The 14,412-nt window shown below is 36.0% G+C and overlaps 1 protein-coding gene across 4 annotated transcripts in view; it reads right to left on the bottom strand.

The window, feature by feature from the left end:
• The window catches only part of LOC143258959 (CD151 antigen), a 208,801-nt gene that overhangs the window by 19,710 nt on the left and 174,679 nt on the right, over positions 1 to 14,412 (bottom strand). For all 4 annotated transcript variants that reach the window (XM_076519626.1, XM_076519627.1, XM_076519625.1 and 1 more), the window contains one exon: positions 12,834 to 13,025. In XM_076519626.1, coding sequence (XP_076375741.1) covers positions 12,834 to 13,025 — 192 coding nt within the window. The remainder of the gene's footprint in view (positions 1 to 12,833; positions 13,026 to 14,412) is intronic.

Here is a 14,412-nt window from a genome sequence, read left to right as displayed (position 1 = left end):
AGAGAGAGTGACAGACAGACAGACAGAGAGAGAGAGAGAGAGAGAGAGAGACAGAGAGAGAGAGAGAGAGAGAGACAGACAGAGAGAGAGAGAGAGACAGGAAGAAGTCTAGGATTATTTTCTAATGCTTATGCATTTATGCTCATGATAAACCGCACGAGAAAAATTCCCATCGAACTAGACGCCTGCGGCGAGCATCCAAGCTGGTCCGAGCAAGCTTGTATGCGTCGTTTAATTTATTTTCATTAGAACATTGTCGACGTTTATAGAGTATTTAATGCTTGCAGTCGAGAGTGCTATGAATTGCGGAACCGCGTGTGGAACGTTTTGTAACTTGTTCTTTTTCAACGATTTTCTTCATGCAAAATGAAAGTTAACGTCAATTTTATGTAACAAACATAACTTAGACGGAAATGTCTTTCATTTTTAATGGTTCTATTGGGTTGGCAACTAAGTAATTGCCGATTTCAGTTATGATATCCGTAACTGTTATATTATAAAATTATTATTATTATTATTATTATTATTATTATGTTATTTTTTATTATCCGTGAATGTTAGCAACTAGACAAATTGAATGCAGCGGTCAAAGAAAAACGACCAGAATTGGTCAATCGTAAAGGTGTCATTTTCCAGCAGGACAATGCTAGGCCGCACACGTCTTTGTCCACTCGACAAAAATTGATGGATATTGGTTGGGAATTGATGATGATGACGCTATAAAATCTCACTTAACTCAGTTTTTGGCCGAAAAGGATCAGACTTTCTACGAGCGTGGAATTTTCAAGTTGTCAGAGAGATGGCAAAAGGTCATCGAACAAAATGGAAAATACACATTACAGATTAAACTTCATTCCAAGTAAAAAAATTGTGTATTTCATTGAACAAATCGGCAATTACTTAGTTGCCAACCCAATAGTAAGTTGAAAATAAGTACCAATATACTAGCATTCTTTTAATGTCCTTACAGTTTTCTATTTGATCTGTTCGCTCTTGTCATAAGTACATAAAATCTATTCATTAGCTTTAGACGTCAAAAGCTTGCAATTTGTTCGTATACAATTTGAAGAAACAAGTTGTCGCTTTCACATGTTGCAGGCAACGATAGTGTAACAGTGTTCGACTTTCGCAATCGGAGCCTTCTTCGTTTTGAAAACCTCAAACGTTCGTAGAGCCCTAAATTTTTATTGAATTTGGAACATCTTATACATATGAAAGAATGAAAGCGAGTGCGTTGACTCGTACTACACTCATATGTTCAATAATTTCTTGAATGCAAATTGAAAAACTATTATAAATCCTAACATGATAATTTATAGTCACGACTCCAAGCTTAGAATGACAGACTTTGATATTAGAAAGTCTAAATATCTCTATAAAAAGCATCTTGAAAAATATGTTCTGAAAAATTCACGAATAAAGCTGAGAATGGTCATAAGCATTGTTAATTGTACGGCTGCGAAAATGGCCCGCCGTTCGAATGGAGGGTTAAACTAGCTATTGCTAACTAAATAAATCTTCAACAACGCGTCACGATCTTTTTAAACTATTGCATATGCACCAGTAACAATTGCATTAAAACAGTCGCAACGGAAAGTATGCTGACTCCTTTTCAAACGAAATAACTTTTCAAAAATTCGACCAAATAAATTTAATTGAGGTCATAAAAAGAGCAATGAATGACCAACTAAATATTAAGTTTTCATTCGTAATTGATCAATTTGTAATTGCATTTATCATAATTTTTTGGATACAAATACGAAAATATTAAGTGAGCCTATATTTATTTCGCAAAAAATTTCCAAATTTTTGTAACATTGACCGCATTAATAAAAACACAAACCGTATTAATAAAAATTACATCATTTAAATAATTGTGTGTTTCATTGAATGCATTATAATGCACGGATCACCTACTAATTAGAAGCGAAACAATCGTCGGGGAATCGTAGATCCGTCGACGTTCGTCTGATCACACCGGACTCATTCCCCCTTATTTCGAAACTGTTCTCAAATCGATCTCCCTTTTGGATTTAAGGGGTGGTTCGAAATCGACGATGGAGTCTCCTTCCTATCGAATCTTATTGCTCGTTCACCGGTCCAGGGCATAAATTGGCCGCGAGTGCGGCGATCGGCCGTCGGATACTTAGGGAGTAATGCGGTCTCGCCCGGAGCATTCGGATCGAAGCGGAAACTGGTTCGGAACCAGTCCGAGAGGCGTCGAGACCTGTCCGGCCGATTCCCGCCCCGCGATACGTCATTCACCGCGCGAAAAATCACGGAACGGATGTTTCGCTTATAAACGTTAATTGGACCGCTGCGCGGTAGCGTCGCGCCGACATCGCCGATACATCGCGCCCGTAGTCATTCCCGCGGAGTCCTGAAATATGCATTACGCGTGTCGCAATGATTTTCAGATTAGCGGACACGCTGATAATACATGGACATTGGATGAACGGCGACGTTACGAACGAACGTTTCGTTGCAGCGTGTTCTCCCTTCCCCCGTCCTTCTCTCTCATCGTAATCTCTGGGTATAATCATAATCACGCATTGTCGACCTCGTTATTCATTGCAACGCTATCACTGTCGCAGCCTAGGTATCTGATAACGCGTCGACCTCGTGTCACTTTCGGCGATCGAAGAAAATGATAGTGATCGACAGAGGATTGTTACGACCACTGCACTGTTCGCACATTTGAGTTTATGCACAATAAAAATTCTCCAAGTTAAATGTAAGAAACGTAAGACGCATTGACATGTCTTTCTCCTTTTAAAAATTGTAATAAGTTGTAAATAGAATAACATAAAAATATTCTCAAATTTTTCTGATGTCTTTACAGTTTTGCTTTTTGACCAAGTTAATTTTTGACAAAATTGCATAAAATCCGCAGTCTACTAAAGATTTCGCAGGTACACAGTATTCACGATAACAAAAACAAAGCAATAATTATGTAATATTATTGACAAAAGAAAATTATGTTGATAAAGACTTGTTTTAAATCTAGTAACATTGGCTTGAAAAGTAGAAGCATATGCGAAAGAATGAATGAAAGAACTGAACCATGTAATGCAGACGATAGGTTGGAAACTAGTAAGTATAATAAGCGCCAGAAAAATGAAACTAAAAGGACAAGACTAAAATAGAAATCAGCATAAAGAATAAGGGATAAATTGATAAATTACTAAATTGTAAACTGATAAAATGGCATTATTATTATTATTATTATAAGACATAAGGCAACGAACAGTGTAACAAGATATGTACACATATCGCTTAAATAAAGTTTAACTAACTACGTCCTTTCTAGAATTGTAGGAACATTAAGGGAATTTGAGGACATTGTCACTGTAGCAATTGCATCTTGAGCTCCAAAAGTGCGAATAAAGATATATTGAATATAGATTAGGAGAAAGTATATTATCTAGAATTCTAGAAACATTACCGCAGTTTGAGAACACTATCATTGTAGAGATCGCATATCGAGCACCAAAAGTGTTAACTAAAAATTCTAAAATAATAGATTATGCGGTAACGTTTACAACTATCTGATGCGTCAGCGTGAAGATGAACAGTCTCATTGCCAATAAATCCAAGCTTCGTCCATAAGACGTCTCCGATCTAATCGTCTGTCGTCGGGCACTATGGATTTAATGTCTTCGTAATTACACGGTCCCGACTCGGCCAGCAGTCTTCCCTTCTTGTTCCCGGTCCCTTTTCTTGCGGTCCCAAAACATCGTTCCACTTTGGCGAACGCGTGAATTATTTTGTAGCCCCTTCGGAGTCTCCGCTTTCTGGCCACTCGGACCCAAAGTGATCTTCTCGTTACGATCCATCCGCCTGCAGAGGGTGTTTTTAGGCAGACCGGGTATTTGCGTTTAATTAAAGGCGAGGCAGCCGCGCTAGGTTCTCTTTTTTTCCTCGTTCACGGATCGGTCACATTGCTTATGGAAATAAACCCGGGATCAACTTAACCCGGACCTTGGCGCAAAAAGTGCACGGCGGAATTGTGCACGGGGTGCATACCTGGTCATTAGATGCCAGGTGCGAACGAGCAAACCGGAATAAAAGATTTGATGGGAGCTACGGTGCCTGCGGAAAAATCGATAGCGGGCTTTCACTCGGCTATGTAAATTCCTGGACAGCTTTACGCAGCTTTGAATTTTACAATATTTGCATTAGCTTAGGATTTTAAGCCGTATTTTACTACTTTTCTCACAATTCGATCACCGATACGAGAATTGGTCAACTTCATTCGACTTTCATAGACACGTTCAACTTTATTCTACTTTCGTTTAACCCTCTACAGGATTAGTAGCAACACGCATAAATGCGTAATATTGTATAATACATGGAGTATGCAATTAAATTGAGGTTACACAAAAACAATATTCAGTAGAAAAATTTACATCCTGAGAGAAATTGAACATAATTAAGGCGGATAACAGAAGTTGGCTTAAAGAATAAATATATAAACAGTGCTTTTCCTTAGTGTTTAAAAAGAACTTTTTGAGAACATAAAAATAATCATCAGCGTGGAGATACTTGACTGTTAACAGTAACAGTTCGCGATAATTAGACTATGTGTCTTTCAAATTAATTCGAACCTTAACATAAAATCAGAATAACTTATTTCATAATACAGAAACAAAAAAATTTTACGATCACTATTGCAATCCCCTTGCAGCTTGCAGAACTTGACAACTTTTTATTTACTGAACAAATTATAATGAGGAAAGATTTTCAAGTTTGATAAAAGGACTGTGTCGTCCTTATATGACCTTTGACCAGTGGAAGTCAAAGTGCTAGAGGAACATTTTTCGATTTCAGTTCCCATAAAATAGATTAAAATATGCATAAATAAATACATAATTATATGTATGTGCATAGTTATAAATTTTAAAGACGATTCGTTTTAATATATTTTCGCAAATGCGTTCGCAGGTGTGTAAAGTCATACAAAACTTCGGCAGTGCGTTGGATAGTGTTGAAACTACCGCTCAACGGTTCGTTATTAACTTAGAAAATAGTTAATTCGGCGCATGAGAAGTTAATGCGAGCGCGGGCCGGGAATTCCGACACGCGTTCGCCAAGGATTCGAAGCGGTTTGAACTTTTAAAACAGCAGAGTTAAAGTGAAATCATTAAACCAGAGAAGTTCCGAACCTCGAAGAGTTTAACACAATTAATAAAGTTCGCGTTTTAACGCGATATCATCGGCTCTGATAATATTAAAAAACTTTGTTTTAGACTGTCTATCCAACCTTTTCCCTTGCGTGTAACTAAATATATTACACAAACGGATTTCGTTTAGCCGATCTACGAGATCAAGTCTTACTGGAATTTATCATTCGAAACGGGGAAAGCAGCATTTTTAACATTTTCACCCGCCCCTTAATTTACGAGAGCCTCTTTTTTTAGGAGGTAAATTATAATATAATATGTAATATATATGTGTAATATATGTATATGTAATACATATGTAATATAATATATATTATATATTATATTATATGTAATATAATATATATTATATATATTATATATATTATATTATATATATTATATATTATATTATATGTAATATAATATATATTATATATTATATTATTATATATTATATTATATGTAACATAATATATATGTAATATATATGTACAACGGGTCTCCAAATTTCGACAAAATTGAATTAAATGTTGCAACGAATATCAGCAAAATGAAAACTTAGCAAAAGAAAAGATATTGAAGAAAAATAATCCGAAAAAATTTAAATCACCAATGAAAACGAAATCGAACTTCCAAATATTTCAAGCGACAAAGGTAATGAGTTTGTACCAATTAAAAATAAAAGTTTCATTGCTTTAAGGGTTGATTATCTTTTTGTTATGCTATGCGAAATAAATACACATGTATTTCTAAAAATTTGTACTAACTTTAATTTACAATATTTTTTCTTTTTTATTTACTTACAAACTTTACGCGATTTTCATTCGCGTAAAACAAAGCCACGTGTGCTGCACTCGTTCTTCCATAAATTAATAAAAGCAGAGACTACAATATTCCGGTGCGTTGATGGTGCTCGTTGCGCAAATAAAGGATGCCAGAGGTGTACACCTGGCAAAAGGGAGAATTTTTTCAAAACGAACAATGGAACTCGAACATATTTATTAATGGAATAGTAACGCTTCAAAAATAAAAGAATGCAACGATAATACAAACAATTATTCGAAAGTACCAAATATAAGTAATTAAAATCGCGAAAAACCAAGACAAAGTCACTTAGCTATTGTTTCGCTAAAACAATCGGCAAAACTAAATTGCTCGATGCATTATTTACTAAATGTCAGCTCGGCTGAGTCGGCTTTTCATTTACGTTCCGTTACGAATAAATGGTAAAACCGCCCCATTTGTCGGAACAAAGCGAATCAAACGATCGTGACTCGAGCCGATCCAGTTTAGGTGATTTACACGACGCTATACGCGCGATCGAACAGTGATTCCGGAGCTGAACGAGATCCTAAATTAAGAAGGATCTGCCGGTGCAAGGACTCGGCGGTTTGTTGCGGTTGTTACCGGAATTTAACTATCATTTACGTGGAATTAAACGTAAGCCAGTCCAGCTATCACCCGGTTCTGAATGGAAGGCGCTAGGTTCCAGACACGGCGCCGCGCTAATTCTTGATTAAGTCCGATTTATAGTTGAACGCTCTGAGAGTTCGTTTCGAGAAAGAGATCCACCGGATCTACTGAGAACCATCCTCGTAAAGTCCTCCGCGCGGTTTCTATTTAGCCGCGAAGACGTCTCTTCTGCTTTCTTTTTCACGGGCTCAACGTCACGCGGAGGAGGATATTGTAAATTTTCATGCCGCGGATAAGAATAAAGTGGAGTGTCTTCCTTTCTCGCCTGATTCCTAGGGCTTTGGTTAATATCGCGCTTGCTAGGGGTGGCTGCATCCCTTACTCGCTGAATTATGCTTGCTAGTGGGTGAACAGAGATGGCCTGGGAGTAGAGAAAATGCTTTCACATTGATACTCTTGCTTTCTGAGAATGAAGAGAACAAAACTAGAGACAATTTACGTATTATTGTCTGCTATACAATAGCTATAGTATAGCGATGGTACAGCAAAAATCGTTTGGAAGTTGCTTTTAGACCAGCTGGTGTAAAAATGGTCTGTACGGGAAAGTATATATTGTTTATAGATAAATAATTTAATTTTCCTTAATTAGAGATCTTTTCATTCCTCAAGTTCAAACATTTTTCAAAAGTTGATTCCTCAATTTTAGTATTGCGTTAAGTTGAAATAATCTCTGCTAGATTGTTTTACAAAACGTCTGCTTTTTGTCAAATTATAGGCTGTTAAAAGATTATAGTCTTGTTGGCAATTGATGATTAAATGTCCTTTTTACTCAGAAATTTTTCACTTGACACTTGAATTTCGAAGACTATTTAAAAGTTGCTTATCGACGATGCCTTACACGTGATAAATAGATAGCAAAATACATTAATTGTAAATTAACTTTGGATATATAACAATTCTATTCATAATTAAGCTATAAAACAGAGTAGTAAATCGGCAAGTTTTTCCAATAACTTGTTGAAGTTGCTTGTGAATTTTTTGAAATGATTTTTAAATGATTTTACAAGACCATTTCTTATCTTTAATTTATGTTCAAAAATTTCTGTTCACAAATAATATTCAAATTGTCAACTGATGAATGAATATCTTCTTTATTCAGAGATCGTTTTGCTTAACACCTCGAGTTTGACTTTCCACCCTCGATTCATCAAAAATAGAGCTCGGCTCTATTTCGTTTCACTGTTCACTTTGGATGTTCACTTGCAAGAAATGCAAATGAAAAGAATATTTACACATTTCATACAGATCAATCATCGAGATGCCCATACAAAGTGCAAAGTCTAAATTCGCCATAATGTAAATGATGACAATTCAGAACTGGAAAGTTAGAATGATGAATAAATCATAATTTAAATTTGATGGACTGGTGGAAGAGTAATGCTAGAAAATGTAAAAAATTATCAAATTTGGCAAAACTATACTTAAGTGTTCCAGCTAGGCTTATCCTCAAAAGGCTTATCTTCTAAAGCTAGAAATATAGTGACAAAAAACGCAAAAATCAAAATCAAAATGTAATGCAGAAGATAATCAAAATGTAGAATTTGATTTGCTTAAATATTTAAGTAAGAGTAATAAAAAGATAAACTGTATCTCAAAACAAAAATAATTTTTTCATATTCTATCATATTATTTTTACCAGTTACTCAGACAATTTTTGTTTATCCGAGTATGAAATGGGAACCCGAGTACCCGGGTATCTCATAGGTTTAATTGAAATCACTAGCGCTACTAGGTGCGGTCTTGTTGACAACACCCAGGGAACTGTGTCATCGCTAAGGCTAATTCCGTTCTTAGGAAGATCGATATATTTTTAACGTTGGACACCTCTTCACCTCATTTAGCCGCGATGCTGAAAAACGGCTATTCGGTGGCAAGCCACGGGAAAAATAAGGGGAGCGACTTTGTCGAGGAGCTCAACCGATCATGGCGCAGGCTATCGATCATTCGTTCATGCTGAAATCGTTCCCTTCGATGCGAATATTTCTCATGAAAATCGTATCCTCGCGAAACTAAATTTTCTAGTTCTGACAACAGTTTTGAAAATTGCTGTCTGCACCTCGATTCTTATCTTTGCTGTCCTGGCTTCAATTTTAAACTCACATTTGTTAATAATAATAAGTTTTTATCCGTGTATACGGGTAAAAAATTCTTTGTTGCAAGAAAACAGAGAAAAAAGGGAGAGACTTTGTGTACCCATCACATGAGTACAATAAAAATAAAAATATACATATATTATGTAATGATACAATACGAAAACTAAGAAGAAAAAGTAAGAAATAGTATGTATAAAAATATAGTAGATATAATAAATATGTACAAGAAATATAATAATTGAAAGATTATCAGACAATAGTTAAATCTACTAAATCTACTAAGAAGAAAAAGTAAAAAATAGTGTCATGTATGTAATAAAAATATAGTAGATATAATAAATATGTACAAGAAATATAATAATTGAAAGATTATCAGACAATAGCTAAATCTACTAATCATTAAGTTCACTGTTTCGTGATGCCATAATTGTCAAGTGTTCGGCAAAATTGTTAGTCAATTTTAATAACAACATTTATTAACATATCAAACGTTAACACAATTTATTTAGTCATTGCATTAAAAATTGTTTACAGGTTAAAATTGTGGCAAAAGAAAGACGTGTCTTTCTTCACAACTCAGTAAAATTATTTTACTGGATTTTGTTGTAATTGTTGTAGACAGGAAAGTATACTAAACTTTACAGTTTAAATAAACGTCTAAAACTTTTGTTTCTAACTTGGGTGCAGACATTTTCAGTAACAAAGGACATAATGAGTCAAATGACTCGAACAACCAATAACATTTCTCAATTTGAAATTCTCCAAGTCAAATTAGATTCGTCAGTCTTTACCATCTTTGCTGAAACTACAACTCGGGAACATAAATTTTAAAGACTAATACGACAGCTAAATTCCATTCCAGTTTCCAAGAGTTTATTCAATTTCTCGGGGACGAAAGAGATTCTGATCGCATAAAATTTGCCCAAATATTTGTCCAGCAGGAGTTCCCGCGGGTCGATATTTAAACGCGAAGGACACTCTTTCAGACGCGCTCCAGTCCTTCGTTTTCGCCATGGAAGTAACCATAACGGTGAACAAAGTCTGAGAGCCCGAGGCGATGATGTCGGAGACGGTCGACCAAGTCAAAGGGAAACTCGGCAGGCCACGGCTCGAGAAAGAAACGAGCTCGTTGATTCGCAGTGAAACTGTCCCGAGAACGGAACTTCGAGAAACCATTTTCACTTCTTCCTTTTATCTCCTACGCGGATCCAGGAAATTTCTTTCAATAGCGATTTACCATTTTAATTATACCGCGTCGCGTCGCGATCCTCTCGATGCTTGAATCGCGCGGAAAAGCTACCCTACAAAATATTTACTAATTAACGGATTCAAGAATGAAAATGTTTGGGAGACGTTTCATTGTTGTCACAAGAAATTTAAATCACGATAACTTAAATTAGTCAGAAGAAATCTGTGTTCATTATATGTGCAGATTCGTGCTAGAATATTGATTATAAATGAATAGAAATTCCTTTTTGAAATAATTATGTAATAATTAATAACTAGGATATGGATCTTTAAATAAAACAATTCAATTGCAATTATGTACACTTCCATAAACTGGCTCTAAAAGGATTGATATCGCATAATAATTTATTAAACAATGGATTTCAAGCATTTGCATCAGCAAATGGCCTAACAACCAAAAGTGTGGATTTTATGCACTTAGAGAAAAATGGTAACGTAAATTACAAAATAGGAAGAAACATAACGATAAAAGGACAGAGGCATGTTATCTTTAAATAATAAAGATTATAACGAGAAGAGATACGTTTTTAGTCAACTCTCATTTCTCGAAATCGATGGGGAACATTGTTATTTTTCATAAAGATCCGCAGTCATTAATATCCCGAACTTCTGTCTCTGTCCTCCTGGTTTTGGGGCCGCGATCGAACAGCTTCGCGAGCATGAATCGCTCTCGATCGATGAACGATTAGTAAGTAAAACAGTAGCGTCTCTCGAACTAAATTTACGAAAGTTCTGAGAACAATTTAGAGAGCGCATCTGGCGCGGCGGCTACAGGTAATTCCAAAAGCGATCGCTGGAGTTAGGCGAGAGGGCTCGTTTCTCTCTTCCTCTCTTCATCCCCGTTCATCCTCGTTCATCCCACGGATTTCCATCTCCGTCGCGCTCGCGTTCCCCAGAAACGAGCGAATTAATTAATCAGACAATAGCTGGAGTGTGATAAATGGACGCTGGGGAAGTGCATGATCGATAAGACACGTCGCACCACCGTCAACGGTGTTACACGCGTCCCCGACAATACGAGACGAATGGCTCATGCATTCTGTTTGATCGGCTCGATTCGATGCGAATTATTGGTTCTCCCAGGCCAGTGAATTCGGGAATCGGTAAATGTTTTAGCATTAGGCTAATGCGCGCCATCCGATGCGTTGCACCGTGCGGCCCCCGGCCGGTACATCTGGCGCAGTCAATTTTTGATCGACTTCTGGAATTGGAGAGACGAGATCTCTCGATGAATGCACTTGATTGGTAACGAACGAATTCGATGCAAAAGAGGGACATTGAATATTAGAGAAGATTATTTTTGCGCATTGAGCAGTGCTGATCAGCTGCGTGGTTCTGTTTTTATGGAGTTATTTAAGGCTGAAGGATGAACATTTCAAAAAATAAGTTGCAGGAAAAAATGTTGGACAATTAGGTCTTAGTAGGATATTTCGTTTTTTTTTGGAGAGATATAACATTTTTAGATCTTTTTATGTTCTTGTAAGTTATGAGTCGTTAACATTTTGTCTGCTGTATTAGCATTCACAGAAATCCTACAAAATGCAGTCTGCTACATTAACACCCAGGAAAATCCAACTAAATCTAGCGTGTATAATTAGCATCTATACAAATTCTACTAAATCCAGTCGGCTACATTAGCATCTACAGAAATCCTACAAAATCTAGGCTCCTTCGTTAGCATTTCCCAAAATCCTATTAAATCTAGCGTGCTACATTAACGTCCACAAATATCTTAGCAAATCTAGAATGCTTCATTAGCGTGACACAGACATTCTGCAAAATCTAGTCTGCAACATTAGTATCTATAGAAATCCTACAAAAAAACAGGCTGCTACATTAGCATCTACAAAAATCTTATGAAATCGAGTGTGGTACATTATAACATCCATAAAAATCCTGTTTTTAGCCTGTTACATTAGCATTTTCAAACATCCAACGAAATTTAGTTCGCTATGTTAACATCCACAAAAATTCTACGAAATTTAGTTTGCTCCATTAACATTCATAACAATTCTACGAAATCTAGTCAGCTCTACTAACATCCACAAAAATTCTGCAAAATTTAATCTGCTACATTAGCACTCCCGACAATGCTAAAAATTTTAATCTGCTACATTAACATCCACAAAAAGCGTACAAAATCTAGTTTACTACATTAGTGTTCACCTAAATCTTACAAAATTAGGAGCCTCAATATTTATCAATAAAATTTAGATACGTTAAAATTATATCCTCGACTATCATTAATATAAAATTGTGTCATATGAAATAAATTTAATACAGAATTGTCATATGAAACAAATTTAACACGTTCCGTGCCACGTGTACCATCGATGGTACACGCTTGCATGTTTACTTAGTGAACTGAACAAATTGTTTACAAGAAATTTAGAACCGAAGAATCAATTTCCACCGCAAGAATGGGCGTTGATAAGTTTTTGTTACGTTGTTATGTGTACGAGAATTAATAATTGCACGTAATACATCAAGTTTTAGTAAAATATCAAAGTGTGAAGATTCGAGTAAAAAAAGCTCGGCACGGAACGTGTTAATATAAAATTGTCATATGAAATAAATTTAATACAAAATTGTCATATGAAATAAATTTAACATAAAATTGTCATATGAAACAAACTTAATATAAAATTGTATAAATCAATAAAGACCTAGACCAACAAACTATTCAAGCAACTGTTTTCATATCCGAACATCCACGGCCACCAGATCGTTTCAAACAACTGAGGTTCTATTACTCCATGAAACGAAATAAAACGCGATCAGATCCGCACCCTATAAATAATCGAAAGATTTTGTTGGTCGGGAAACTGGCCGGCCGAAATTGTCGGTTACTCACCATGAGGAGAACGCATCTATTTTCAGAAGTTACACCGCCGCACCCAAGCCAGCTACCGATCACAGCCAGGACACCTGCGATGATTAAAGCATAGGCCAGAGTCGGATACGTGCTGGTCGTCATCAGGGATACGTAGCTGTGCTTCGAAATCACGGTCCAGATACCGATCCCGCCTACGACCAGTCCGGACAGCTGCAACAGAAATAAACGTAGTTAGGCTCTGCACTCTGTCAACCCCTAATTACCGTATCGTCAGATAAAAGTCGTTAGAATAATCCGTGTCTGGTTTTTCATCCGCATGCATCGCTGATCTCTTGTCACCTGACAGTCAGAATTGAATAATATTGATTATTAATTGAATATTTTATTCGACATTATCGAATAAATATCCAATCGAATAAAAATGTATCTAGATAACAATTTATTCGAATAAGAAGTTATTTGTTGTTCGAATAGGAATTTATTTGGAAAAAAATAATAAAAAAGATATTCATAAAATAATAAAATTAATAAAATAATCTGCTACAGAAACAATTTAGCGAACGAAACAAAGACGATTGCAATTGTAAGAAAAAGTGTAGACCTGTATCACCTACTCTGCAATCATGAATTCCTCAATCGACACGCATTCCGACGATTGCGATTAAACAATGGGTAATATTTGTATTAGGATGGCGCATATGAATAGTAGTGAATAGTAAAAATTTCATATCTTTTCTTGATAGATGTTTATTTCATCATAATATGAACCGTTCGTTTCGATACTCTTTTTCCAACGAGTTTTTAATATACATATAAATGCCATTTTGAAAGAAGTTCTGGTTTTCTGAATGAATAAACTCAACTCTCTCTCTTATAAAATTGTTACACGAATATCCGCCAAAAACTCCAAATGAATGACAAAAATAACGAATTTTGAACAAGTTTTGCGTGGTAAAATATAATGCAATATACAATAAGACTGCAAAAGACGTTATGTCATAAAAAACAACATAACGTAAGCAGACAAACATTAACGCGAAATGAAAATCCGACATTTCATATGCAAACGCAAACATTCCGAACATTTTAATAGTACAGATTTTTTAGAGGTCCAAAATGATAAAAGATCCTTTATTTATTCATCGAATTCGTACTTCTCCGTAAATGAAAATCATTTCAATGAATCCATAGCAGAATTCCGTGGAACAATTCATCTCTAAACGAGACAAAGGGGATTAATCACAATCGTGGTACAAGAGTTCACCGAAGAATGGGAATTTAATAATCAGAGAGTCGGTGAAAGGTACCAAAAGAATTATAATTGTATTTATTACAATGTATATTCTGCGATTTGGTGACTCGAGAGATCCGTACCTATCGCAGACCTAACCCAGATAGAAGCGATAAGCAGCGTCGATGTAATCTGCGCGGCAGGCATCAACAGCGAACGTATTAAATCCCAGCGCAGGCGATCACGTATTCGGACGCATAAAAAGCCCGACAATATCGCTCCGTTCCAATTAATTCATCCGGATTCGAAACACGTGTCCCTCGATGAGCCAGCACGCGTTGCTCGGAATAACGAGACGCTGTGATC

The sequence above is a fragment of the Megalopta genalis genome, chromosome 3 (assembly GCF_051020955.1).
Source record: "Megalopta genalis isolate 19385.01 chromosome 3, iyMegGena1_principal, whole genome shotgun sequence".
NCBI lineage: Eukaryota > Metazoa > Arthropoda > Insecta > Hymenoptera > Halictidae > Megalopta > Megalopta genalis.
This window is presented reverse-complemented; position numbering and strand designations above follow the sequence as displayed.